At 44.2% G+C, this 27,777-nt stretch overlaps 1 protein-coding gene across 4 annotated transcripts in view; it reads left to right on the forward strand.

Annotated features, from left to right (window-relative positions):
* The window catches only part of nebl (nebulette), a 103,081-nt gene that overhangs the window by 65,482 nt on the left and 9,822 nt on the right, over positions 1 to 27,777 (forward strand). Inside the window, exons 10-53 of one of the 4 annotated variants that reach the window (XR_005071624.1) lie at positions 70 to 177; positions 260 to 370; positions 489 to 599; positions 685 to 795; positions 1,172 to 1,282; positions 1,365 to 1,475; positions 2,701 to 2,811; positions 3,232 to 3,339; positions 3,467 to 3,577; positions 3,678 to 3,788; positions 4,410 to 4,520; positions 4,675 to 4,785; positions 4,941 to 5,051; positions 5,649 to 5,759; positions 6,369 to 6,479; positions 6,744 to 6,851; positions 6,965 to 7,075; positions 7,948 to 8,058; positions 8,141 to 8,251; positions 9,278 to 9,388; positions 9,972 to 10,082; positions 10,207 to 10,317; positions 11,014 to 11,124; positions 11,207 to 11,314; positions 11,848 to 11,958; positions 12,291 to 12,401; positions 13,079 to 13,189; positions 13,529 to 13,639; positions 13,779 to 13,889; positions 13,967 to 14,077; positions 14,610 to 14,717; positions 16,078 to 16,188; positions 17,183 to 17,293; positions 17,482 to 17,592; positions 18,154 to 18,264; positions 18,416 to 18,526; positions 18,763 to 18,873; positions 19,374 to 19,481; positions 20,469 to 20,579; positions 21,986 to 22,096; positions 24,439 to 24,549; positions 25,430 to 25,531; positions 25,824 to 25,873; positions 25,984 to 26,097. The exons of 2 other annotated variants lie outside the window; for them this stretch is intronic. Coding sequence is in view for 1 of the 2 variants with exons in the window: in XM_037079953.1 (XP_036935848.1) it covers positions 70 to 177; positions 260 to 370; positions 489 to 599; positions 685 to 795; positions 1,172 to 1,282; positions 1,365 to 1,475; positions 2,701 to 2,811; positions 3,232 to 3,339; positions 3,467 to 3,577; positions 3,678 to 3,788; positions 4,410 to 4,520; positions 4,675 to 4,785; positions 4,941 to 5,051; positions 5,649 to 5,759; positions 6,369 to 6,479; positions 6,744 to 6,851; positions 6,965 to 7,075; positions 7,948 to 8,058; positions 8,141 to 8,251; positions 9,278 to 9,388; positions 9,972 to 10,082; positions 10,207 to 10,317; positions 11,014 to 11,124; positions 11,207 to 11,314; positions 11,848 to 11,958; positions 12,291 to 12,401; positions 13,079 to 13,189; positions 13,529 to 13,639; positions 13,779 to 13,889; positions 13,967 to 14,077; positions 14,610 to 14,717; positions 16,078 to 16,188; positions 17,183 to 17,293; positions 17,482 to 17,592; positions 18,154 to 18,264; positions 18,416 to 18,526; positions 18,763 to 18,873; positions 19,374 to 19,481; positions 20,469 to 20,579; positions 21,986 to 22,096; positions 24,439 to 24,549; positions 25,430 to 25,531; positions 25,772 to 25,873; positions 25,984 to 26,097 (4,851 nt within the window). In the remaining variant the exon portion in view is untranslated. Of the gene's footprint in view, positions 1 to 69; positions 178 to 259; positions 371 to 488; positions 600 to 684; positions 796 to 1,171; positions 1,283 to 1,364; positions 1,476 to 2,700; positions 2,812 to 3,231; positions 3,340 to 3,466; positions 3,578 to 3,677; positions 3,789 to 4,409; positions 4,521 to 4,674; positions 4,786 to 4,940; positions 5,052 to 5,648; positions 5,760 to 6,368; positions 6,480 to 6,743; positions 6,852 to 6,964; positions 7,076 to 7,947; positions 8,059 to 8,140; positions 8,252 to 9,277; positions 9,389 to 9,971; positions 10,083 to 10,206; positions 10,318 to 11,013; positions 11,125 to 11,206; positions 11,315 to 11,847; positions 11,959 to 12,290; positions 12,402 to 13,078; positions 13,190 to 13,528; positions 13,640 to 13,778; positions 13,890 to 13,966; positions 14,078 to 14,609; positions 14,718 to 16,077; positions 16,189 to 17,182; positions 17,294 to 17,481; positions 17,593 to 18,153; positions 18,265 to 18,415; positions 18,527 to 18,762; positions 18,874 to 19,373; positions 19,482 to 20,468; positions 20,580 to 21,985; positions 22,097 to 24,438; positions 24,550 to 25,429; positions 25,532 to 25,771; positions 25,874 to 25,983; positions 26,098 to 27,777 lie in introns of all 4 variants that reach the window. One more of the 4 variants, XM_037079953.1, reaches the window with a different exon arrangement.

Consider the following 27,777-nt stretch of genomic DNA (forward strand, 5'->3'; position numbering starts at 1 on the left):
TTACTGCAAGTGTGACGTACATGTAATAATAACCAGACAGGATCCTCACAGATGGTTTTGTCTCCTCAGAGTAAATACAAGGAGGGCAGGAGGAGACTCTCTCAGAGCTTCTACTCTCAGCTCCCAGAGACCGCCGACACTCAGTTTGCTAAATCTGTTGCTGAGCTGCAGAGCGAGGTGAGACGGACTTACAGATCGAATCGGCCTGTAACAACCCAGAAACACCTGACAGAACATTGAAACTTGTTTTTATTCCTAGATGCGGTACAAGGAAGCCGGTAAGAAGGGCGTGAACTCGTGTTTGTACTCTCTTCTGCCCGAGACGTTAGAGACGGCTCACGCCAGGGAAAAGTCTGAGCTCTTCAGTGAGGTAACGTAACCGTCGTAACTCCACAGAGACAATAATATTAATAATACTAGTACAGTAATTGTTCCTGATCAGATAAATGACTTCACCCTTTTTATGATTTGTTGTTTACTTGCTGTAGATGAAGTATAAAGAGGACGGTAAGAAGGAGATGAGCATCAATCTGTACTCTCTGCTGCCAGAGACCATCGACACGCAGCACGCCAAAGAGGTGTCGAACCTGCAGAGCGAGGTATTCAGCTGAGCGCTTCAGATCAGAGGTTACTGTGACAACGGGATGACAGCCTCAGCATCACTTCCACTCTCCTCTCCTGCAGGTGAAGTACAAAGAAGGTGTGAAGCAGAAGAATCAGAGCAGTTTGTACCATCAGCTTCCTGAGACCACAGAGACACAGCTGGCCAAACAGCTGTCTGAGCTGCAGAGCGAGGTACAGCACGTCACACAACACACAGTCTTCAAACGTTTTAGTCAAACAAGCCTCAGATTCACATTTGAGCTGTTTCACACTCCACATTAACATTCTGGATAGACTTTATTTATGCGGCGGCACCGCAGGGGGCAGCACGGCGGGAGAGCAGCTCTGAGATTTTTAGAAAATTGACACCAGAAGAAGAACGTTCTGACTGAATAAAAGATGAATTTGATTTTTACATTTGAATATTTAAAATGCAGAGAGACTCAAACGGCAGAGTTAAAACTACTCCTGACACAAACTGCCAACATGAAAAATAAATATCGCTTTCTTTCCTTTCATGTTTTTACAGTTTCTCTTCTGCCTGGTTGTGTTTTTGCGATGTCTGCAGGTGAAGTATAAAGAAGCAGGAAAGAAGGAAGTGAACACCTGCCTGTACTCTCTGCTGCCCGAGACTCTGCAGACGCAACACGCTAAAGAGACCACAGAGCTGCTCAGCGAGGTACGCAGCAGCTTCACCGAGTCCCAACATACTGCAGCCGACTGCCCCGATGAAGATGACATGTTTTCTGATTATCACCTAGATTAAGTACAAGGAGAGCGGGAAGAAGGAGATGTCCAGCTCTCTGTACTCCACTCTGCCCGACACTTCAGAGACCAGCTTCGCCAGAGAGATGACCGACCTGCTGAGCGAGGTACCAACATTCATTATCAGTGTCGTTTGAAAGCATAAGATGTTAAGAATTCTGTACTAAATGTCTAAAAACAACTAGACCTTTGTTTACATCGTGTTCTTACATTATGCCAGATGTTTCCAACAATGTTCAACACAGAGAAATCCACAAGTTCGCTTGTTTCAGCAGGTCACACTCGCTGCTCCTGTGGTAGGAAAGTCAGAAAATGAGAATAAATTTAAGGTGAATTAAATGTTTCCTCATTCCAACACACACATGCTGGACTCTATCATCAGGAGGAGGAGAGGAGGACTTTATATCATCAGGAGGAGGAGAGGAGGACTTTATATCCTCAGGAGGAGGAGAGGAGGACTTTATATCCTCAGGAGGAGGAGAGGAGGACTTTATATCCTCAGGAGGAGGAGAGGAGGACTTTATATCCTCAAGAGGAGGAGAGGAGGACTTTATATCATCAGGAGGAGGAGAGGAGGACTTTATATCATCAGGAGGAGGAGAGGAGGACTTTATATCCTCAGGAGGAGGAGAGGAGGACTTTATATCATCAGGAGGAGGAGAGGAGGACTTTATATCCTCAGGAGGAGGAGAGGAGGACTTTATATCATCAGGGGGAGGAGAGGAGGACTTTATATCATCAGGAGGAGGAGAGGAGGACTTTATATCCTCAGGAGGAGGAGAGGAGGACTTTATATTTTTGTTTGAACTGATAAAACTCGGAGGGTTCGGTGAACTCGTGTCTTAGATGTGATTAGATGAGATGTGTTGGTTGATGTAACCCAGCAAAGTGTTCAGAATGTTAAAACCTGCAGGACGTGTCATCAGCTCGTCTGTTTTTAATCACGAATCGTGTGATTAACATCAGAAAAGGATCAAAGAGGTTGTCGGCGCTGCAGCCTTTCATTTGCATTTCGCCCGTGTTGTGCAGATTCAGTCCAGACTGTTGAAGCTCGGCTCTCCGTCAGTGTCGATCAGCGAGGACACAAAGACGTGTTCATCAAACGCACCATGAAGAGAAGACTGTTAAATACACACAAAGAAGAGAAACAAACACAAAAGCCTTCATAGAAAAGCAGGTTGATGTTGATGCGTCCATGCAAAGTGTTGACATCACACAGTTTGTTTTTATAGAACACCTGCCGAACGCTCCCTGAGAAATACAGCGATTGTTCCTGAACTGAACCGTCCAGAGAAGCAGCTCTTAATAATTGTGACTTTTTGTGTCTTGCAGGCTAAGTACAAGGAGAGCGGGATGAAGAGTCGCTCACAGAGCGTCTACAGTCAGCTGCCCGAGACCACCCAGACTCAGTTTGCTAAAACTGTTTCTGAGCTGCAGAGTGAGGTGACGACAAAACACCACAACATAAAAATCCTCATTTCTACGTCTGAACAAAGAGAAATCTGCTCCAGCAGAACTTTGTACAGCTGATCCTGAACCAGCAGTGAGACGTATACAAACATGTATCTGTTTAAATATACTCTACACTTAAAACAGCCTCTTCCTGTGGCTCTGCATTCAGCCAGCGTTCAGCATCCTGTTGAAAAAACTTCTCCCCCAAAACTACAAACCACACATTAGAAATTTAAAGGTACAATACGTCTTTGTGTTTTTACATCCCTCCTGGTCTCAGGTTGTGTAACGAGTCCGAAGTTTTGTCTGAATTTGAAGCTACAGATGTGAATTTTTCACAAGTTTCTGTTATCGATGTTTTGAATTAATTATCAGCAGATTTCATTCATCATCTCACTCAACTGGTTTCAGATGAAGTACAAACAGGGGAAGAAAGAGACGTCGAGCTCTCTGTACTCCACGCTGCCTGAGACTCTGGAGACGCTGCACGCCAGAGAGGCTTCTGAGCTGCAGAGTGAGGTGAGAACACCTGCAGCACACCTGACTCACACACACCTGACTCACACCCACCTGACTCACACATACGTTCATCCCTCCTGTGTGTTTCCACGGCTGGATAATTCTCTCTGCTCCTGTTTGTGTTCAGCTGAAGTACAAGGCGGCTCTGAAGAAGGGTCGCTCCTCCAGTCTGTTCCACCTGCTGCCCGAGACCTTAGAGACGGCCCACGCCAGGGAAGTCTCCGAGCTGCTCAGCGAGGTAACCGTGAGATCAGAGTTTACCGGACGCTCGCAGGAGAGTTGGTTTCATAGATGACCTCGTCCTCCTTCATGAGGAACTAAAAACCTGTTGTTCTCAGGTGAAGTATAAAGAGGACGGTAAGAAGGAGATGAGCATCAACCTGTACTCCGTGATGCCCGCGACCATCGACACTGAACACGCTAAAGAGGCGTCGAACCTGCAGAGTGAGGTACTCAAACTGAAGTGGTTCTCTCCTCTTTCATGTGAACCCGTATGAGCTGGTTTCTCTGTGCTTCAGAGCTGTGTGTTAAGTTTATTAACACAGGTAGATTCACAGTATACTAGTTCTCGACCCATACGATGGCCTGTCACAGACACATCAGTATCATTCTTTTGTTGTCTTATGTATGAACACAACTTAAAGGAACAGTTCGTCCAAAAAATTTATATCCAGTCATCATCTCCTCCCTCCATGCTGATGGAAAGTCAGGACAGCTGAAGTAGATGAAGACTTGGTGTGAATAACGTCTTTTAAACTAATTTGGGGTCTTTGGGCTGCCTGAGATGTGTGTGTGTGTGTGTGTGTGTGTGTGTGTGGAGCAATTTCATGCTTGTTTGTTTATGTTTGTTTTAAACTGTTCCTTTACAATGTATGCAGACATTTGACATTTGACCATAGACATGGACAACTTCAAACAATTGTTTATCAACCTTTGCTGCTCAATCTGCGGTGACAGATGCAGTAAATTATCCAAAAAAGTCCAATTAAAGAGGAAACAAATGTGATGTTGGAGTCTATTTTTTCCTTCCTGAAGGACTGAATGATCGCACCACCTCTCCTCTCCTGCAGGTGAAGTATAAAGAAGGTGTGAAGCAGAAGAATCAGAGCAGTTTGTACCATCAGCTCCCTGAGACCACAGAGACACAGCTGGCCAAACAGCTGTCTGAGCTGCAGAGCGAGGTACACGGACCGACTTTAGATGTCTAATTCAAGCAGAGACGATGAGAAATCCAAAATATGTTTTGTTGTGTTGTTCGTCTGTTGGTTAACTTATGATCAGGCTGCCAAACAGGTTAATGTTGCACCTCATGTGACTGTTGGATTCAATCTGCAGACCAAGTACAAGGAGGCGGGAAAGAAGGAGGTGAAAACGAACCTGTACTCTCTTCTTCCTCTCACGATGGAGACGCAGCGCGCTAAAGAAGCTGCAGAGCTGCTCAGTGAGGTAAACGTGGAGGTTTCTTCTCCTGATAGAAGAGAAATGTGCAAGATTCATCAGTTTTTGCTCAAGAATCAGGAATATGTTGTCTGATTTCTGGAAGCTGGTTTGGTCGTATCCAAACTCTTCATCCTCCTCTGCTTGTTGATGTTACTTCTCAGATAAAATACAAGGAAAGTGGGAAGAAGGAGATGTCCAGCTCGCTGTACTCCGCTCTGTCCGACACGTCAGAGACCAGCTTCGCCAGAGAGATGACCGACATGCAGAGCGAGGTAAAGAAAGACGCAGCCTGTGGTCGATAGACAAAGTTTCCCCGTGTACACTTCACACAAGAAACAATCAGAAATAAGTTTTCCTGCTCCAAATGTCTCTCAGCTGTTGGTAAAATTATGTGAGATTGAGTCACAGAAACCAACAGAGCTGATTCTAAAAATGAAGCTGTGCTAATGTGGAGAATCATAAATTGTTTCTTCAGCCTCAAACATTTTGGAATGAGATGAAATAAACATGCAGGAGGGATCCTGGAGAGCTGCTGCCTCCTCAGAATAAGTGAAGTGCAGAGAGAGCTGCAGTCAGAATGCTGTTTGATTAGTTATAAATAATCTCCATCCCGTTATCCAATGCTCTCTGATGTTTTTATACCTTAGACGCTCATCAGAGGCCAGATTAGCATCAGGAACAGGATCAAAGTCAGTTTGCAATCTGCACCAGAGGAGCGTCGGTAACAATGTCTCATCTGTAGCCACGAACACGGCGTACACACATCTGTGGTTGTCTGGAGAACACACTGTTTCTGATAAATGTGTGTCATCATCTGGAAGTTTCTGCCTCGTTCATGAGTCCAGCTCACCTGTTTGCGTCTCTTCCAGAACAAGTACAAGGAGGACGGGAGGAGAAGCCTCTCTCAGAGCTTCTACTCTCAGCTGCCAGAGACGACAGAGACTCAGTTTGCCAAAACTGTCTCCGGGCTGCAGAGCGAGGTGAGGCAGAGAATCACTTCACGTTGCTCCTCTGCAACAACTTGTTTCTGCCTACAAAGCAAATTATATAATATGATAAAAAGCAGCATTCACTGAGCCTCGGGTCGTTTCAGCATCGGGCTGTGAAACCCCAGTAGGAACTAAGTGGGCTGGTGTAATCCCCTTTATGCACTGTGTTGTGTTCTGTATTTTCCGTGAAATGGCAACTTTCTTACTACATATCACAGGGAAGATGATTCTCAATGTTCAGAAACCTTTGATATATATAAAACCTTTTAATGAGGAAACTGTGGGACTGTTGAAAAAGGGCCCACAGGCGATGAGGATGATGGAGACTCACGTTGTCGCAGCCTGGACACAGTGTAACTATTGTCAGCCTGGTTTATTAGGTACAAAAATCCTGAATTATGACACACAGCTTAATATTTCAGTGTTCCTCTGATCTGAGCACTTTATGTTCAGCAGTATGAATGATGTCAGTCTGTTGAGGCCTCATACTGACTTCAGGTAAAGATATTCTGGGTGCAGAAGCTCAGAGGGAAGTTTAAACCCCAGGATTGTTCTTGATTAAAGTGATGTGTATATTTTGTGGCTTGTGTTCTGTTTCAGATGAAGTACAAAGAAGCAGGAAAGAAAGCAGCGATGAGCTCTCTGTACTCGACTCTGCCGGAGACTCTGGAGACGCAGCACGCTAAAGAGGCGGCGCGGCTGCAGAGTCAGGTACGTGATTCTCACCTCCGGCCTAAAGAATTCACCTCAAACTGTCTCGTATGAACCTGAACAAAGACCCAAACTCAGACCTGAGACTGTCTGGAGAAGAAGTGACTTTCCTTCACTGTTTCAGTGTTTTATCGTGCTTCTCTTATCTTCATCCTGTTCTCTGATCTCATGTTTCTGCAAATCTCACATCTATATTAGTTCAGTAAATGTTCTGATGAAACTGAGCTGATGGTAGTTAATGTGTTGTGGTCACATCTCCTCCAGCTGAAGTACAAGCAGAGCTCAAAGAAAGACTCGTCCAGTTTGTTCCACCTGATGCCAGAAACCATCGACACCCAGTTTGCCCGACAGCAGATGGAGATGCTCAGCGAGGTGTGACCGTCTCTCATTTCTCTTATTTAAGATCCAGCTGTTACATTTGAAAGCCTGAGCAGCTGCGGCAGGTTCGCTCTGACTCACGTGGATGTATTTTGTCTCATCACAAGGTCAAGTACAAAGAAGACGGTAAGAAGGAGATGAGCGTCAACCTGTTCTCTCTGCTGCCGGACACCATCGACCAGCAGCATGCTAAAGAGCTGAGAGACCTGCAGAGTGAGGTGTGTTCACCCAGTGTTTGAGATACAGACGATTCACACCTGCAGACTTTACATCATTTAGGAACAAGCAGCACATTCAGACAGGATGGATCAAATCAACGATTCTCTACAGAGACGATGGAAGATGATGATTCTTCGTCGTTTGTTGAGAAGTTTCACATTCTCAATAATAGTGAGATAACTGTGTTTTTCCAAATGCTTCAGAAATCAAAAGCACTTTGCACAACGTCTTCATGAGCCAGGTTCAAGATTCAAGGGTTAATTTTTGGGATATTCTATTTAACAGACTTCAGACATCGAAATACACGTTTTAATCCTTTTAACCTGTACTTGAAAAACTATATTTTATGGTGGAGTGTCAAGGATGAGTTCATGAGTCCGGTGGTGTTGGTTCAGTAACGGTTACTTCTGCAGGTTGAACAGACTGTGGCTGAACCAGACCGACCGCTGATCTTTGAGGAGCGGCTGTAGCATCAGTTCAGTTTCATTCAAAGAAGAACAGATGAACAGAAAATATGTTCCCACTCTTCTCTTGACAGACGCTCTCCTACGGTTGATCTGATTGGTTGAAGTTAGCTCAATCACCTGCCAAGTATTTTTTGAAAGTTCCTCTCCAAATAGTTTCTCACGACGTCGTTCCAGATGGTCGTCTATGAGATACCATCTGTCAGGTGATGTAGAGGAGCACAGGTAGATCAGAAGTTACAAACAAACTCCAGCACACTGTCTTAACTGTAAACACACAGTTGTGTGATGAATGTCGAGCAACGAAAATGTATTTCAGAAGTCTAATTCCACATTCTGTTGAGCCTTTGTCTCGTCATTACATTCGAGCACTAAACCTGATTCTGATTCCTCATTGTGTCTTCCAGACTAAATACAAAGAGGCCAGTAAGAAACAGACATCAACGTCTCTGTACCACCGACTGCCTGAAACTCTGGAGACACAACACGCTAAAGAGGCTTCACAGCTACAGAGTCAGGTACGTACAGACGTGATGTCTTCATCTCCTCCTCCTCCTCAGTGAGCGTCCACACTGATGCCGTCTCCTCTGTATGTTGCAGATCTTGTATAAAGAGGCTGGTAAGAAGGAGATGTCGCGTCCAGTTTACCACCAGCTGCCCGACACTCTGGAGAACCAGTTTGCTCGAGAGCTCAGCGGCATGCAGAGCCAAGTAAGAGCACTGACACTCTACATGCAGGTGTGGCGTCTGCACCTGTCTCCAGCTGTAAATCGCCTCTGTAGTTTGTCCTCTGTCGCCTCACTGGGAGGCTGTTGACTCCAGCTGGGCGCTGACCCACTCTGGGTGTTTGGCTCCACGCTATCCGCACCATGAGCTTATTAGCTGATGGTGGCTAGCTACAGCCAAGGATAGCTAGCAGACAGTGTGGTTGATGTGCTGCCATCTTTTTTTTTTTTGGAGCTACCTTTGAATTCTGACATCTGCACATTATGGCAGTGTGATGCAACAGCACCAAAGCTTTCAGCCGCATCTCGTGGCCTCCGTCAGTCGCTGGAGTCTGCTCAGTTTTCAAGGATGGCAGAAGATGTCTGCTGAGCTTCAGCTAAATTTTGCAGTGCTGAACCTTACGTAACCTGAAATGAATCATAAGTGGGCAACACAGTGTTTAGTTAAGTGATGCGAGGTCAAACTCAAATCCTCAAACTCCCAACATGTGAAATGACGAGCGACTTTAGAGCAGCGCCATGTAGAAAGTGGCATTTTGTGTGTTTTGGTGTTTTGATATCAGCTCTGTAAGAATTTGTACGATGTAATGAAGCTGCTAACTACAAACTAAACTCTGTACGTCAGAACAACGTTCCTCTGATCGAAGTCACTCGTGTGTCAGTGACAGAACATCGTACCATCAACGTGACTTTGATGATAGTTTAAGGTAAAAAAGTTACGTAATGTTGCGTCATCTTGCTCGGTTGTGTGACATTTTTCTCTCTGAGGTTTATGAAGAGAACACGTTCTGTCTGTGATGAGTTATGAATGAGTGAATCTATAATGAATGAGTGACTTTCCTTCTCTGTCGTGAGTCCGTCTGTTTCTGTGCAGCTCTCACTTCTTCTCTCGCTGGTGGATTTTATTCATTTTGGCCCCAAACTCCACAAACCACTCGAGCTGTTTATTGTTAGAATCACGTTATTACTAATTATAATCTGCCTGTTTTTTGTTTTTTGTCTCTGCTCGCAGAACAAGTACAAGGAGGACGGGATGAAGAGCCTCTCTCAGAGCTTCTACTCTCAGCTGCCAGAAACTGCTGAGACTCAGTTTGCCAAAAGTGTTTCTGAGCTGCAGAGCGAGGTGAGATGAAACAAAGACAGGAGAAAGATGATAAATCCATGAACAGATTCCTGTTAATAAATGAGACACGCTCAGAACGTGACGATAAGAAAGATTATAGCTCAGTCAGGTAAACCAAACAGGTCAAAACTATATTTTTGAGAAGACTGGAATCATATTTTTGTTGTGTATTATCTGTTGTGACTGAAAATACATCTAGTTAATCAGCAGAGGATGTATTCTGGCCTTTGGGTGAAATCTGAAGACTTTGTAAGTGCTGTTTAATAAAAACACAAAGAAAAGGCAGAATCTAAATTGGGAGAATATAGAATTTATACCCTCTGGAGTTTAAGATGTATGTTACAAACATCTGGATGAAAGTTTTTTCACACTTTGTTTACCTGAAAATCATTTATTACCTGTCAGATTTCAGAGGTTCTCTTCTCTGCACCATTTGTGAATGTATGGCATCATATCTCGAGATACAAAGATTATAATCGAATGAACCTGAGGACAAGGCGATCCCGTGGTTGGGACGTGGTGCTGTAGCTTAAAGAATTTAAAATGTCTTCTCAAAACCTGACCCAGCGTTTGTTTTTCTCAGACAAAGTATAAGAAGTCGGGGAGGCAGGAGGCCGGCAGCTGTCTGTACTCGGTGATGGCAGAAACTCTGGACACGCAACACGCCAAGCAGGTGTCGCAGATACAGAGCCAGGTACTGATCGCACACCTTCACCAGCATGTACGTCTGATATAACACTCCCCACCCAACGTAGAACGACTTGAGCCTTTTCGTCTGCCACACACATGTCTACAGACAAACGCTGTCGTCCCTGCAGGTGAAGTACAAGGAGGACGTGCAGAAGGAGTTGTCATCCAGTCTGTTCTGCAGCCTCCCTCAGACCCTCCAGACCGAGTTGGCCAAGGAGGTGACGGAGCTCCAGAGCCAGGTGACAACCAGCCGCTGCGTCAGAGCTCCTGTCCTCATGCAGTTCACACATACAGTAGATCATTTACATCCTTCAAAACAATAAGTGAACAAATAAATGAAAATGTTTATTATTTGTCTCTTAAGAATCCATAAACCAGTAACACATCTGTCATGTGAAGTGACCTGAACTGTTGAACCTGAACAATATGTTCAGTGAATATCGTGTTAATGTCGGAGTTTATTTCTCACAGTACGAAGCTGATTGAGCAGACGAGTTTTCAGGTCTTTTAGCAGCCTGATGTTTCTTCCTCAGTTCTGTGTAAAGAATATTTCTGCTTGTCTAAGGAGACGATGTTAAAAGCTTTTTTAGTATTCAGAGTTAGTGAGTTAGTGCTCGGCTGGACGAGGTCGTCCTAAAAATAAGATGTTACGGAGGAGACTGAAGGCTGAATGATAAAATGTTTGAATCCTCTGAGAAGAGTTTTATAGCGTCGACATTAATCATAACGTCAAATCTCCATCTGGAGAAGCTAAATCAATAAAATGTGTCCAGACCTCATGAAGCAGAGGCATAAAACTTCAGGATAAGAGGAAATATATTAGCATTCACTTTACGTTCAGTCTAAACACATGTTCACACATCGACTCTCTCCTTGATAACTTCCACCTGAGTGAGTTCTGAGGTGCTGATTTGTGTGTTTGTGTCGTGATGCAGCTGAAATACAAAGAAGGCTGTAAGAAGGACGCGTCCTCGTCGCTCTACCACCTCCTGCCCGAGACAGCAGAGATGTATTTCGCCAAGCAGATGTCAGAGATCCAGAGCGAGGTGCAGTGAAGCTCTGTTGGTTTCTTCTTTGTTTCAGCGCAGACATTTCTCTGTTTACATCGCAGCTTTTCTCTTTCTTAAGACAAAGTACAAGAAGGACAAAGAGGATCTGCCCAACACTTTGTTCTCTCTGCTGCCTGAAACTCTGGAGACGCAGTTTGTGAAAGAGATGGCCGAGATGCACAGCGAGGTGAGAGTCTGAAATCACCTCAGCTCATTCACAGCGTCCTGCTCACTGCATGTAAAACACCTGCCGAATGAACAAGTAGCCCCAGATAGTTACCAGTGTGTTGTAGACAGCATTTCACAACGTTTATACAGCTTCTCCCAAAGCGACAAATTTAAAAAATGAGCATTTTTTAATGGAGTCTGGCAACTAAAGAAGTAACAGGCAGCATATTAACACACATATTAAAACATGTAAAAACAGTGGTTTAGTCCTTTAAAAGGAGCAGCCAGGGTCAGAGTTTATCTCTGGGACTGAAGTCCTATTGGTCAACAGCTGATAAATCTGATGATGTCACAGAATGGTTGCTATTTCGACAGCCAATAGGAAGCCAGACTGATAAAGGTGGTCAGAAGAAGATGTTAGCTGGTGCACGATCAGGTGTTGGAAGAGAGAGAAGATTACAAAGACGGACTGTGTGTGTGTGTGCGTGTGTGTGCGTGTGTGTGCGTGTGTGTGTGTGTGTGCGTGTGTGTGTGTGTGTGTGTGTGTGTCAGGTGAAGTATAAGCAGGCTGGGAAGCAGCAGGCGGCGTCGTCTCTTTACTCCAAACTGCCTGAAACTCTGGAGACCAAACGAGCCAAAGAAGTGTCTGAACTGCAGAGTGAGGTGAGTTTCATCTGCTGCCATGTTTGTTGTTCTCTCCCTTTATCTCTTTTCTCAGATCCTCGTGTCGTTCATCCGCTCACATAAACTCAAACGTTACACTCACTGTGTTTGGTTACTTAAAGGGTTAGTTACTGTAATAATCCAACACATCTTCCCTACAGCTCTCTGTGGAAGTAGAATATTTACAGAGATGATCTCCTTGACAAGTAGAAATAAATTATAATCTGAATTAAAGTACCGGCCCTTTAACTCACAGACTTTTAATAAAGCGATGCTTGTGTCAGAACGAGGAGATGAATCACAGTCAGTGTTTGTTTCTTTGTCTCTGACAGAAAAAGTACAAAGATGGAGGGAGGAAGGAGATGACGTCGTCTCTGTACTCTCAGCTTCCTGAAACCTCCGAGACTCAGTTCGCTCGAGAGATGACGGAGCTGCAGAGTGAGGTACACACACACACACACACACACACACACACACACACACACACACACACACACACACACACACACACACACACACACACACACGATCATTGTTTAAATCAGTTTCTTTTAAGCCATTGAGAGTTTAGTTGTTCTGCTCTCAGTGTCACAGAAATCATTCTCGTCTCTCTAGTTTGATTTGAATATGTAATGGAAGATAAATATTTTTACTTTGTGTAGCTTTTCTGTTCTTGTCTTGAGCTGTAAGTCTGTTTCTATCTGTAATTATGTTGGAACTGTAACAACATTCAGAAATGAAGGAAAAACTGGAGTCAGATGATTGTGAACAGAATGAAATCTTTCTGAAATCACAGAGAAAAGCTCCCAAAACAATCCAAAACTCACAGAGAATCAAATCCAGACAGACGGATCAGAGCCAGAGTCCAGCTGAGCTCAGTGAGCTTCAAAACATTTTTTAAAAATCCAAAAAGTTCTCTCATTTTCAATTTCAAGTTTCAACAATAAAAGCGGAAAACAAAGTCAGTGTTTGCAGATTCATTCCTCCTGACTTCAGCTCCATTTTTGTTGATATAAAGGCTGTAAAAATGTCGTATGAACCAACAACAGTGTCACGATACAACAAAGAGAAGCTGCTGGTTTGAGAAAACGTCCCTCTGAATGTGTTGTGTCGTCTGCAGAACAAGTACAAAGAGAGCGGGAGGAAGAGTCAGACCGTCAGCGTTTACTCTCAGCTGGCCGACACCAACGACATCCAGTTTGCTAAAACTGTTTCTGAAATACAGAGCGAGGTACCACAGACTGTCACATGCTGAATATAATGACTGTTATTCACTCTTCTCTATGATTCCTCCTCTTTAAAGGTGCAATCTGTAAGAATGGGGAGTAACTGCTAACTGCTAACAGTCATTAATGAAGCTACTGTTAGCTTGTTAGCTCAGTTAGCCATGCAGTGAGGCAGACTACCATTGGTTGATTGTTTTGAGCTAAACTTACATATTGCACCTTTAAGCCAGTAGTTTTATTAGATGAAAACATTGTGATGAACAGAAAGTGTAACAGAATTGTTGAATACATTTCTGTATTTCTGAAGACTTGTGCTGACTGATGTTGTGTCTTTTCTTTTTTAGACCAAATATAAAGAAGCGGGGAAGAAAGAGGCGTCCAGCTCTCTGTACGCAAAGCTGCCGGAGACTCTGGACACTCGGCACGCTAAAGAGGTGTCACGGCTGCAGAGTCAGGTGAGTACAGATGCTGCGTGATGCGTTCAGGTCAGATCGTGACTGAAAGGAAAGATGGTCTCCTTTTGGTTGAAAAGGGGATTTAAACTTTATTTCCAGCTCAGATGAGTTTTCTGTCTGTTCTGCCGTCTTCTTGCAGGTGAAGTATAAGCAGGACGGGCTGAAGGAGGCGAGCGGCTCTCTGTTCCACCAGCTGCCTGAGACCACAGAGACACAGCTGGCTAAAGAGCTGAGAGACATTTACAGCGAGGTGAGGAAGTCGCTTTTAAAAAGCTCCGCTGCTGTGAGTTGGCGTGGTGATGCTGAACGCTGCGTCCTCTCTCTCAGGTCAAGTATAAAGAAGAGGGGAAGAAGGAGATCAGTAAGAACCTGTACTCACTCCTCCCCGAGACGGCAGAGACGCAGTTCGCCAAGCAGATGTCAGAGATACAGAGTGAGGTGAGGACCCTGAACGCCTCACACAGGTGGACGCACCAATCAGGTTCCCACTGTGTTTGTTTAATAAGTAATGAGGCCAGAAAGGGAATTTGAAGCAAAAACGTCTTTTAGATGTGAATATAGAAATTAAAGGAGCAGTTCACATTATCCTTTGACTTTTAATTTTATGGAGTTATGGAGTGAAATTCATAATATGTGAACAATAAATAAGTGAGATTATCTTCATGTGTTTCTTAGGAAGTTTACAAATGATCAGAATCTAAAATGACAAGCTGTTGGCGATTACGATTACAGAGCAAGAAAAAAACTCTGAGCTGTATTTATTTTATTGTTTCCTCAGAATATTAACCTCCAACGTGGTTCTGTAATTTTCTCTTCTTTGTATGAAACAGTCCAAATACGCCGTCACTGATTTCATTTTACACCACAGTCATTTGGTAAAAACTTCCAATGAAAGATGTGAAGATAATCCAAACACACGAGAGTCATTTATTGTTTATCGTCTCATTTTTCTCTCTTTTATTGATTCAAGACAAAGTACAAGAAGGACAAAGAGGATCTGCCCAACACTTTGTTCTCTCTGCTGCCTGAAACTCTGGAGACTCAGTTTGTGAAAGAGATGGCCGAGATGCACAGCGAGGTGAGAAACCTTCATTCACACACTCGTTCACAAAGCTGCTCGCTAAACTGAACCAATAATTCATGAGACAGACTCAAACCAACAAACCAACTCTGAGCCGTGGAGCTCAACGTTTGTCCAAAAACTATTAAAAACACATCGGTGAGCCACAAATACTCACAAGAGCACCAAACGTGGATTAATCCACCGCTGAAAATAGTCCCAGGCAGACGCACTGTTTCCTCCTGTTCGCTTGATAAAACCTGCAGAGAACAGCTTGTTAATGAGATGAAGCCATATTTTTCTGAGTCGTTGAAGTCTGAAGAAGGAACCAGTGGGCTGAGCGACAGGAAGTCAGACAGACATGTTGAAGGTTGGACGCTTGTAGACGTCACCCTGGACTGAAAATAGTCAGCAGGCTGATCGATGATGAACACAGATGTCGATGAAGGTTGTGGGGAATGATTGTGTGTCCTCAGAGACAGAGGGAGGTGTGTGTGTGTGTGTGTGTGTGTGTGTGTGTGTGTGTGTGTGTGTGTGTGTGTGTGTGTGTGTGTGTGTGCTCCCTCAGACACTCCAGCATGTTAACACACTGCAGATAAACTGACCACTGTTGTCTATTCTGGTCTCGTTATCAGCAACACATTCAGGGCTGCTGGATTCCTCCTCCTCCTCTTCCTCCTCCTCCTCCTCTTCCTCCTCCTCCTCCTCCTCCTCCTCTTCCTCCTCCTCTTCCTCCTCCTCCTCTTCCTCCTCCTCCTCCTCCTCCTCCTCCTCCTCCTCCTCTTCCTCCTCCTCCTCCTCCTCCTCCTCTTCCTCCTCCTCTTCCTCCTCCTCCTCTTCCTCCTCCTCTTCCTCCTCCTCCTCCTCCTCCTCCTCCTCCTCTTCCTCCTCCTCCTCCTCCTCCTCCTCCTCCTGCTGTTCTGTCTTGTGTTTTCATCCTCTGTTGAGCTTCTCTGTTCTCTGGACAAACACTGAGACGACAGCAGCTCTTCATCTCTCAGCTCGTTCTGTCTGTTCACTTGATCTCTGGTGTGTCTTCACCCTCAGCTCCTGAGTTTCTGGATTCGACGGACAAAAAAGCAACAACTTGAGCTTCTGTTTGGGTTGTTAGAGTTGTTTTTGTAAATGCAAGAGGTGCTAAAAGCTTTTAACCTTCAGAACTGCAAGCTGTTACTTTACTTTTCCTCACAGAAGCTTTTGTAGCACGATGTTCGTTCAAGGACTGGTGGAAATAAGTGATGTAATTTAGGCGATTTATTAAAAGAAAACATGCCTTTTTTTGTAGGTCGTATCACTTAACCTCTTAATGTGATATCTGTTTGTGAAGCAGAGGCTGTAAAAAGTTTCGTGACACAAACAGAAATGTGTTTTCCTGCAGGTCAAGTACAAGGAAGCCGGGAAGAAAGAAGCCAGCAGCGCTCTGTACCACCGGCTGCCTGAGACTCTGGAGACGCAGCGTGTTAAAGAGGTTACTGAGCTGCAGAGCGAGGTACGAGCATCCATTATTCACTTTCACTTACTCACATGCTCGTGTTTTTCCTGCAGCAGACGACACGAACAGTCGACTGTCCCGATGTCGCCTCATGTAAAGACAGAACTGAGACACTTCTGTCCCGGCTGCACTCAGCTGAGGCAGCGAGAGAGAAGCTGCGACCGGCTGCCGTGTTTCTCTTCAAAGAATTAATGAATGAATAATATTTTACTTTGAAGACGCTTCAGTGAATGCAGAGGATATTTGTGATGCTGTTTGGAGAGCAGCGTTTTGTCAGCATTATCTCGCTGAGGGGTTTATGTAACATCACTCAGATATTCAGCAGGAAAAAAAACGACAATCATGAGCTGAGAACTGAGAAACTGTAACCATGGAAATATCAAACAGTCTCCCGTGAATGTTGGTTTCTCTCTGGTCTCCTCTCACTGATGGTCTGAGGTTTAGACCAGCGAACTGTCTCCAAATCATGTCTAAAGTCTTTAGTCTAGAATTTAAAGGTTGGACAAGTTATATTATTTCACATTACAGTTTTCCAAAGGGACTAGATTATTGAGATGTTCTGAGGATTCAGATTCAAGTCCAGGGAAGACCTGGACCTCTGGACCGTGTTGTGGGGGGTCCATACGGGTCGGTACCACCAGCCCACCCAGGAGAATACACATACCTGCCAGCCTATCTGTAGTCCTTACTCCTCATGTGCTCTTTATTGTGAATTCCTCCTGATTTCATGGTGATAAAAATCCAGTGGGAGTGTCTTTCTGTGGGGGATATGTGTCGTGGTATCTGGCAACCCAGACTGGGTTTAATTTAGTTGCAACAGACATATATTATTTGTATTTAAAGGTTAAAAACTCATTTATTATAATATACCAGGAGGAGTTTATGTACTTACAATAATCTACATTCCCACACGGTGACTTCAAGTTAAACAGCAGAAGAGAAAAATAAGATAATATCTGAATTAATCGCTGCTGTTTTTTGTTTCCTTCAGAACAAGTACAAGCAGAGCGGGAAGAAGACGATGGCGTCCAGCCTGTACGCTCAGCTGCCTCAGACGGCGGAGATCCAGCTCGCCGCCAAGATGTCCGACCTGCAGAGCGAGGTAAAGAACACCAAACTTTACTCACCAGGTGTAACTCTTCCTGTCTTATACCTGGATAACCTGTGTGACAGACAAGGGTGTGTAAAAGTGATCATGTGTGATTATAGTTTAACACAAAACTTTCCACAGGGCTCGAGCTCAGGACCGGTTCTGTTCACGGTCAGTGTTTTCTTCCTCTTTACTTTCAGAGTAAATACAAGGAGGACGGGATGAAGAGCCTCTCTCAGAGCTTCTACTCTCAGCTCTCAGAAACTGCTGAGACTCAGTTCGCTAAAACTGTCTCTGAGCTGCAGAGCGAGGTGAGGGAGCAGCAGTTACTTATTTATTTGTCATCTGGACTTTCTTGCTGTGTGGCCACCATCAAAGTTAAGACAATTCAAGGACTTTTCACATCGATATACTTCACTGATATCGCTTTAAACATACGCTGTGTAAGATTTCTGCCTGAAAATGTCTTGAAATGAGTCGACCTTTGTTATGCTGTTGAGTTTTATTACTTTATCCAAATGTTTCCAGCGACGCGTGTTTCATTTGGTCGCCTGTCGTTATAACTTCTATGAGAGTCAGTAAACACAACACCAGTAAAGCTCTAAAACTTCTGTTGCTGTGTCACGTCAGATAGATTTTACGTTCCATGTTACTTTCCTGTACATTAACCGTACAATCACAGCAAACAAATCCCCTCTAGAGACCGACATTCTCTCTAAACTGATTTCAACACCAACACGTTTCTGACCGCAGTCTGAAACAGATGTGTGTGTGTGTGTGTGTGTGTGTGTGTGTGTGTGTGTGTGTGTGTGTGTGTGTGTGTGTGTGTGTGTGTGGTTTAAATGTTTGCTAACAGCTGATGTTTTCTTCAGGCCAAATACAAGGAGGCGAGCAGGAAGGAGGCGAGCAGCTGTCTGTACCACCAGCTACCTGAAACTCTGGAGACGCTACATGCTAAAGAAGCTACTGAGCTGCAGAGTCAGGTACACACAGATCCAACAGAGTTACAGGAGTGCAGTGATACCTGGTGAACAGCTGGGTGTCGTCTGCGTAACAGCAATAGGAGATGTATTATTTTGACCCCAGAAGAAAGAAAACAGCGAGTCAGCTCAGTGTGTTTTCTGTCCTCTCCAGCTGAAGTACAAGGAAGACGGGAAGAAGGAGCTGAGCACCAACTTGTACTCTGTGCTGCCCGAGACCGAAGAGATGAAGCTCGCTAAAGCCGCCATGGAGCTTCAGAGTGAGGTGGGTCATCAGTCCCGTTCACACTGCCTTTTATTCAGCCTCTGATCCGCCGGTGGACGTAGTAACAGAGCTGCAACGGACGGATCAACGTCCAAGTTATAATTCTTAATCCTCACAAACTGTTCGCTGCAGGAACGAGACGCAGGTTCGATTTGTTTGTTCCATACGGCCAGGAACATTCATTTTACCATCTTGCCGTGTGTGTGTGTGTGTGTGTGTGTGTGTGTGTGTGACAGAATAAATACAAGCAGAAAGGCAGACTGGAGATCAGCAGCAGTGTTTTCCACCAGATGCCTGAGACCAGAGAGACGGAGTTTGTGAAGCAGATCTCTGAGCTTCAGAGTGAGGTGAGAGTCTGTGACACTTTTTGTTTCATACAGTTTGTTTCCTCTCGTGTTTCCAGTTCAAGTTGTGTTTTTTTTTAAAAATCTTTTATAAAAGATAAATGTGTATTGTTCTATATTTATTTTGGTTCTCTTTTGTTCCTTTAAGCTTCTTTCTCTGTTGCACTAATTGTGTTGCGTTTGTCTGCATCTCTGAATACCAACTGTGCTGTTCTCAGTTTTTATTAAAGCAGAAAAACTGATTTTTGATAGTAAATACAGGCTATTACAGCCACAGGAGAGAGAGAGTGTTCCAAGAATAAAAACAAAAACGAAAGAGAAAGAAACTAGAATATCCTCTGAAGTTTTACTGACTTAAGATGTCAAATTCTCAACAAATCCATGACTCATGTTATTTCTTTAAATGTTTACACCAAATATCAAATGATTGTGCCACTGAGTATCATAAACCTTCCTGCAATAATCCAAACACACAAATGTTATAAATGCTTTTTATCTTCAAGACGAAGTACAAGAAGGACAAAGAGGATCTTCCCAACACTTTGTTCTCTCTGCTGCCTGAAACTCTGGAGACGCAGTTTGTGAAAGAGATGGCCGAGATGCACAGCGAGGTGGGAAACACTGTGTGTGTGTGTGTGTGAATATTTTAGTGTGTGTTTGCCTGAAATAGCCAGCTTGTGTTTTGGGTATGATTTTTTTTTGGTCCCAACATCACTGATGAATAATTAATCAGTTCAGATTCAGCGCTGAAGAATTCGGTAGATCTTCTGAATCAAACTGGCAGCATGCGGTCGAGCTCCTGCAGCTCTGTTTGCTTTGTTGCTCATGCATTGTTAAAATGTGACCTTGTCGCGTCTTACCTTGTGTAGATAACATCTAAATCATTACTGTAAATCACAACGTCTCTGCAGGTCGTTTAAAGTCTTAAAGGAACAGTTCACCCAAATGTGAGCCCTCAGTCATCCTCCCTCCATCAGCTCTGCAGCTTCACAGTTAAACAGAGTTGCAGCATTCTGATAAACAACTGAAGCAGCTGAGACTTCCTGTTGGACCTGATTTATCATTTTCACATGTGATATCATTAATTATAATTACCTCATCTCGTGGGTACCTGTCTCTCAGAGCAGCACATGCATAGATTAAAGCCTTAATATGATTTAAGCGAGTGATATATGTAAAACTTCCCCCACTATAAGTCCAAGAGTTTGTTTTGTATCAGGCTGTCAACATGTTTTATTTCCTCTGTGAAGTTGGACATGTTAACATGAGCTCCTGTGGAGATCGACTTGACTCATTCAAGCAACTGCAAGTTTTTTGTACTTCCGCATTGGCTTCAGTTCTAAGAGTCGGACATTACTGATGGACGTGGATCCATGAGACCAATTGACAGACAGAAAACTGAAATCCTGGTCAATTATTTCCCAGTTCTGAGGGATTCTGTTCAGTTTGTTCTTGGAGCGGCTGAATAACTTTAGATCTTAGAAAATCGTGACAAACATCACGAGACTAGAGAAACCTGTTGTGTTGCTCGCTCCTTCATGGCGTGCTGTGCAGGACTCTTCTTCTCTTGATCTAAAGCTGCTGTTTTCTGTCCTCAGAGTAAATACAAGGAGGCTGGAAAGAAGGAGCTGGTGAACTCTCTGTATTCTCTGCTGCCGGAGACCAAAGACACTCAACACGCCAAGGAGCAAACGCAGCTGCACAGCGAGGTACCAAACAATCCTCCGACACTTTCTGTCCTTCTGGCTGTTCATGATAATTGTCATCCTGTCGTCCTTCCATCGCAGGTTTTTTCTGTGTTTTTATTCTTTAATCATTTAATTTCTCAGGTGTAAAATGACGAAAGAACTCAATCAGCTTCTATTCCAGAATGTTTCTTATCATCTTGGCAGTTTCTTTCCACTGACAATGGATCAGATCGCAGCGTTGAAATATATGAAAATGGTCTGACAAATCTTACAAACACTCAGTAAAAAGTCCCGTATATGTTTTGTGTTCAGATTTATTTTTAAAAGTGGTTCATCAGCCTGTTTTAGATTCGATCAGCTGTGAGTAGAATCTCCTCCATGTCAGCATCGAGTTAATTAGCAGAACAGCAGCGTCTGAAAGCGTCACACAGCGATTGTCGTCCGTACGCTGACATTTATAATACACTCATATAATTCATTTTCCAGTGTGAAAACATTCAACACAGAGTAACAATCACTTCTGCTGCTAATGAGGAAATGATCTGATGAGAGGAGCAGATAGAGAGGAAGCAACAGGGCCTCTGGGAGATGTAGTCTTAATCACAGCAACAGTACAGACGGAGGCTGTTATCGGTTTGATCCCGTTTTGTGACGTTAATTAAACCAAAGTGACTAATTACAGACACATCGACCCGACTTGACTCACCCAGTGCTACTCTGATACTGATGTTGAGCACCAATCTGACACCAGTAAGTTTAAAACATCCACATGGAACTGATCAACGTCCTCTTGGACCGGCCGTTCTGTAATTAGATTGTCTGAAAAGTTTATGATGAGATTTGGCACAGATACTTACCTCCGGGATCAAACGGCTTTTATTTCTAATCATAATCATTAAGATTTTGATCTGATGATATTAAAACTGATCCCTGTGCTTTTATATAGCTTTTATAAAGTCAAGGTTTGGCAAACATGGACCTGAAAAGCAAGAAACTCAGAGGCAGGTGCGTACGAGAGGGATGAGTAGATCGAAAGCTGCAAGCAAACTCCTGCATAACATAAAAAAACATTTATTTGTGACGTTTTGGTGCTCGACCTTTATTTTGTTTGTCTGATGGAGTTCCCACATTCCAGCACGAAGATCCCTGAGGAGCACGTGAACGCAGCAAACTGCAACCAGAGCTGTAGAACAGAAAATCCAAACGCAGGACCAGGAAACAGACGAGAGAGACGGGAACGCAGAGACGCAGGGTCAAAACAGACGAACCAACACAGAGGGAGGGATAAACTGATAGAGCATGTGAAGAGAGTGAAACAGACAAAGACAGGACGTGGAAAGTTAAAGATGACACGTGGAGATAAACTCCTTGGTGCTCTGGGATGTTTTGTTTGGTTTCGAGGTAAAAAGTGACGTCTTGTGTTGCAGAAAGCGTACAGGGAGGAGGGGAAGAAGGACGCCGGCTGCAGTCTGTACAGCCAGATGCCTCAAACCATCGAGACCGTCTTCGCCAGAGAGCTGATCAAGACGCAGAGCGACGTGAGTCTGACGCTGATCTGCTATCAGATAACAGTTTCATGGCTTCATATTGTGTCTGTCAAAGCAAAGAAACACAAAGAAGAGATTCACTTTGATAGGAAGGATGTCATGGTGACGAAAAGTTTAATTCTGTTTGTCATTGGACGTGTTTTCATGTCGACAGAGACGTTGAATCAACAACGTAACGTTCATCAGTTTTCAGTCATTCTGTGCATGACGACAGGATGCAGGTATGTTGTTTAAAAGTGTTCTTGCTTTTAAAAAAACAAAATTAATCAGATCAGATTTAAACCATGTGGCAAAAACATGAAACCTGGTTCGGACCTTCAGGTGTCAAAGATCCTTCAGAGTGAACGTCTTCTGACAAACGTCGCAGCAGCCGGATTAAAAATCCACCCTGAGACAAAAAAAAGAGCCAGAGGAGCTCAGCGGGGGAGGAGAGGCTCTGATTCTTAACTCGAGAGCGAATGAGAGGCGTTTTATCAGCGACACAACAAGATGCTGTCAGTTTAACACACACACACCCACACACACACACACCGAGGGAGTGTGTGTGTGTGTGTGTGTGTGTGTGTGTTAGTATCATTTTGTCTGCTGAGGCGTGAACACAGAGAGCAGCTGTGTTGAGCTCTACAGCCTGAGGACACAGACACTGACCTACTGCCAAACACACACACACACACACACACACACACACACACACACACACACACACACACACACACACACAGTGGCAGGTTGAAGTTTGATAAACACACGTTTTGAAGGTCCACAGCTAAAAACCAACACCTCTGAAAACACCACAGATGTAAATCGGCTCCTGAGAACCTCGAGTCGAGTAAATTAAAACAGAGCCAGGACGAAGACTGAGGCAGGTCCAGACTGAGTAAAGACCAAGACCAGAGAGCTGATGGAGACAGGACCAGGACTTTGAGGGTTGAGACCAAGGTGGTCTTGGAACTGAGACTGATCTCAAGTCCTCCACCAGCACCTGCAGGTCGTGTGGTGGAAGTTGAACTCGTGAAATCTGAGCAAAACGACGTGCTGATGTTAAAAATAATGCAAGAAATCATAAAATCCAAACTGACCCGATTACACGTCTCACTCTCACAAATCAGATCTGAGTCGGTGCAGAAACGTCTGCAGGAATCTGAGGAGATGTTTGCGATGTTTCTGTCTGCAGCTCAGACCGAGCAGACGAGGGTTTCTGTCCCCTCAGGGCGGAAAATCAAAGCTGGAGGTAAAAACTGGGGCACCGGCAGAACTGATGCTTTCTGGTTTCACGTCTGTTGACCGAGCAATTTAACGCCAACTGGAGCGTATAACGTGGACCTCCATCTCGACAACACGGTCCAGACTCTGCCAGCGTCTGCAGAACACAACACAGCTGAAGTCCAGAGACTGAACCAGAGCCGGAGACGGTGTGAGGTGTTACTGTGATCAGTATCTGCAACACCAAGAATCCAAAGTTATTATAGACACGTTGTGTTTGTGTGGGTGACGATGAGTCCCGACCTGATTTACTGTTTATTGTTTGTAACAGTCACAGACGTTTTTTATGTGAGCTTTTCATCAAAACCTGTTTAAAGGTTCAGCAGCTTTACAAACACTCCAGCAAACAAGGTAACGTCTCAATTCAAGTGTTTATTCACTACACAGTTTCATGAGTAAGCTCCAATCAACAAACAGACGAGCAGGAGCGAGTGTGTCAGTAGCAGCAAACACTAACAGAAACTGACTTTGTTCCCAAATGTCCACTAGATCCATCACACATTAAGTCAAAAACAAAGTATTCCGTCATTAAATGGTATAAAAAACCACATCCTGAGATAGGAACGTATCAGACTGTTGGTTTCGTCTCTTCCTGGAACAGAAAACAGAGTTTCCTTCTTGTCTGGCTGAACAAACTTTCACTAAACCGACCTTCTGAAGCTCTGGGAGGATTTTAAGACTCTTCGACACCTGAGTTTCACCTGAAGGTCTATCAGCTGAATTCTCATCAGCTTTTTATAAATTCAGGAGAAATTTTGTTCCCAATCAATTTGTTTTTGAAACCCGGTATTTCAAACTGAAGCCAAACACAAGAGGCAGCAGTTTGTTTTGAACGTCACTCAGTTTAACGTCTGTTTATTTGTCCTGCTGCTCGTCTTATTGTTAGTCGAACGATCGAGTGTGCTGTCAGTCGTTATTCAGCAACAAGCTGTCATCAGATATTTTCTCCCTCATCCTGCTCGTATTCGTTCCTCCTCCACCAGCTCGTCTGCCTCCATCTTTTCACTTGTCTTCGTTCTGATCCTCTCGTTCCTTCTCGTCTCTTCTCTTCTCTCTCTGCGTCTCTGCAGAAGTTCTACAAGGAGAAGTTTAATCGTGAGAAGGGGAAGTCCAGCTACACCAACATGAAAACACTGCCGGAGGTGGAGCACGCCATGGAGGTCAACAAGAACCAGAGCGATGTAAATACACACACACACACACACACACACACACACACACACACACACTCTACCCTCCAGTGTAATATAACAGAAAAACAAGCTGTTATGTAACACTTCGCTGATTGTGTGGGCGACAACCAGCCGATAAACTGAACACCAGCTCATCTGTGAGCAGTTCAGAGGTAACAGCACAAAAAATGATTCTCTTTGTTTTGTGTCGTTCTGCGTCGTACAGCTGCTTCTGGTTTTCATCGGCTGCGGGAACGTCGCAGATATTCAGCTCAGATTAAATATCTGTGCAGGACAACATGTCTCCAGTCTGAATCTGGACTGAAATCATCCTGATTATAGATTCAAATTTAACTGCTTACATGCAACTTTAATTCATTCATTCATTCATTTTTCAAGATGAAAGTTTCGACCCTCTCAGTCCTCAGAACAGTTCTGGAGCTTCACAGTTAAACAGAGTTGCAGCGTTCTGCTGATCTCAGTGTGAAGACTTTAACATGAACGCCAGCTGTTTCAGCGTCTTTACACCAGCGTAACGTTTAGTGTGACCAGACGCAGAGATCCATCGCTGAACTGTCCCGACCTGAGCTTCTCACCCTGGACCATCAGACCAGGACTGACTGGCAGCAGGTTAATGGTTCGTCCCTGTCGACATTAAAAATGAAAAATCACAGAGAGAGTTTAAAGATTCACACACTCTGTTTCAGTCTGGACGGCTGAGCTGAGAGAAGAAGATGTTTAGAAATTTAGTGTTACTTTTAGTTACCGTCAACGATGAATGATTCCTCAGATCGCTCTGATAACTCCAGTTTTACTTTTATTTCATTGTTGTGGTTGTTTATCACTTTTATGTCAGCTGACTTCTGCCTTTTGTCTGTGCTGCTCTCAGGTCAGCTACAGGAAAGGCAAAGAGGAGCTTCATCACTACAACACGGCGGCAGACAGACCCGACATCGTCAACGCAACCAACGCTGCTAAACTGGCCAGCAATGTACGTGTGTGTGTGTGTGTGTGTGTGTGTGTGTGTGTGTGTGTGTGTGTGTGTGTGTGTGTGTGTGTGTGTGTGTGTGTGTGTGTGTGTGTGTGTCATTCGGCAGCTGTTCTCTGAGTGAAGCTGCTGATTGATTACAGAAAACATTGTGCTGTTAACACTGAACCATCATTATTTAATGTGTGTGTGTGTGTGTGTGTGTGTGTGTGTGTGTGTGTGTGTGTGTGTGTGTGTGTGCAGGTTGCCTATAAGAACAACAAGCTGCAGGTTCACAGTGACTGCTCTCTTTTAGCCAGAACCGACATCCAGCACGCCAAGGAGGTTTCAAAACTGGCCAGCCAGGTAACACACACACACACACACACACACACACACACACACACACACACACACACACACAGTTTACCCAGCATGCATTGGGCACATGATAAGAAGCATTCTTTGTCCTGCAGGTGAAGTATAAGGAGAGCTTCGACCGACATTTAAAGGGCCAGCGACCTCGTTACAACCCGCTGGACTGTCTGTCCTTCAAACACACACAAGCTGCTGCTGCTCTGGCCAGTCAGGTGACCCGATCACACGTCACATGACCCGTCTCACACACATTTAAAGGATCAGTTCACCCAAACATGAAAAGATGAAAAAATCCAGTCATCGTCTCCTCATGGAGAGTCATTTCTGGAGCTTCACAGTAAAACAGAGTCGCAGCAACTGAACAACTGAAGCAGCTGAGACTTGATTTAAAACAGAGAAACATCAGAATTCTCCACACAGCTCGTCTGCTGTGATCACCGCCTGCAGGAGACATGAGGAGGATTTAGACAATCTGAGTTTGAGACTCAACAGTCAGTTGTGTTTTCCCAGGAAGTTACATTTTCTAGTTTTAATGAAATCCACAAATGTAATTAGAGTCAGATCCACTCGTGCTGCTTTTAGCCCTGATTGTATTTGTCTGATACAGTTCGCTGTTTGTTTGTAACATCTTCTGTAGACGTGTCCATGTTGGTGATGCTGCACACAGAAGAGGAAAACGTGCTTCCATAAGATGAAAGTTTATTACAGTCGATAAACAGGAGAGCAGGCTGAGGGACAGTCTAAGAGCTAATTGATTAACGAGACACAGACAGGAAGTAAAACACAACTTTCAACATAAAGCAGGAAATAACTTCAACACAAAACCAGAAAACAAAAACACAAAACATGATTTTTATGTTTATTATTATTACGATTCAGCAGAATGAACAAAATAATCAGGTCTGTTTCCTCCAGTTCACATGAAGATAAACAGGAGGAGCAAACTGTGTGTGTGTGTGTGTGTGTGTGTGTGTGTGTGTGTGTGTGTCTCATTCACTTTGACTCACACTCTAAAACTCAGTCTGTTGTGTGGGCGTAACCATGGCAACCTTTGTGAGGCAAATGGCGAGGGATTGTAGGATGAGAGCTGGAGAAGTTGCAGGGGTTTTGCACGCAAACACACACACACACACACACACACACACACACACACACAGAAGCAGCCGTGCCTCGGTGTCGGCCCGCTCGCTGCCCACACAGCCACAGAAAAGAGCCTTTCCACTTCACAACGTTACATAACGGCTCGTTGTATTGAACGCTGCCTGGTGTTCAGGAACGCTGCACGTTCGCTCGCTCGTTCACTGAGAGCTGCTTTTCAGAAAAGCCTCTTACCGAACCGAGAGACTGAGAGCGTCATGACACGCGGGCCTGCAGCTTCATGAACGCAGGTTTGTGGTAAGAATCCAGATGAAAACCGTCTCAGTCTGCAGCAGAATTCAGCACCGACGCATCACAGAAACGTGGACGTACGAGAAAAACCGACCGAAAGGTTCATTTTTTTAAGGGCGAGGGCAAAAAGTGATTTGTGATGTTTGGCAGCCTGGAGGGGGGATTCACTGGAGCCAGGAAGTCCTAATTTTAGAAAAGATGGAGGAGTGAGCAAGAGGCAGTCACCGTGCCTCAGTGTGATCGGCTGTCAGTCAAGTCCACATGCAGCAGACATGAAGAACGGCTCAGGAAGATTTATTGTCTCAAAGAGCAACGTTGGTGAAAACACCTCTCCAGGAGTTTCAGGAGAACAACTTATTATATAACTTAGATTACTGTGTGTAAAGAAGAGCTTCAGGAGAGGACGACTGGATTTTATATTTGGATAAACTGCTCCTTTAACTGAGAGTTTGAATAAATTATTGAATTATTTTCTGGTTTTATTGTCAAATGTTTTTCATGGT

This window comes from Acanthopagrus latus, chromosome 19, assembly GCF_904848185.1.
Source record: "Acanthopagrus latus isolate v.2019 chromosome 19, fAcaLat1.1, whole genome shotgun sequence".
Classification (NCBI taxonomy): Eukaryota; Metazoa; Chordata; class Actinopteri; order Spariformes; family Sparidae; genus Acanthopagrus; species Acanthopagrus latus.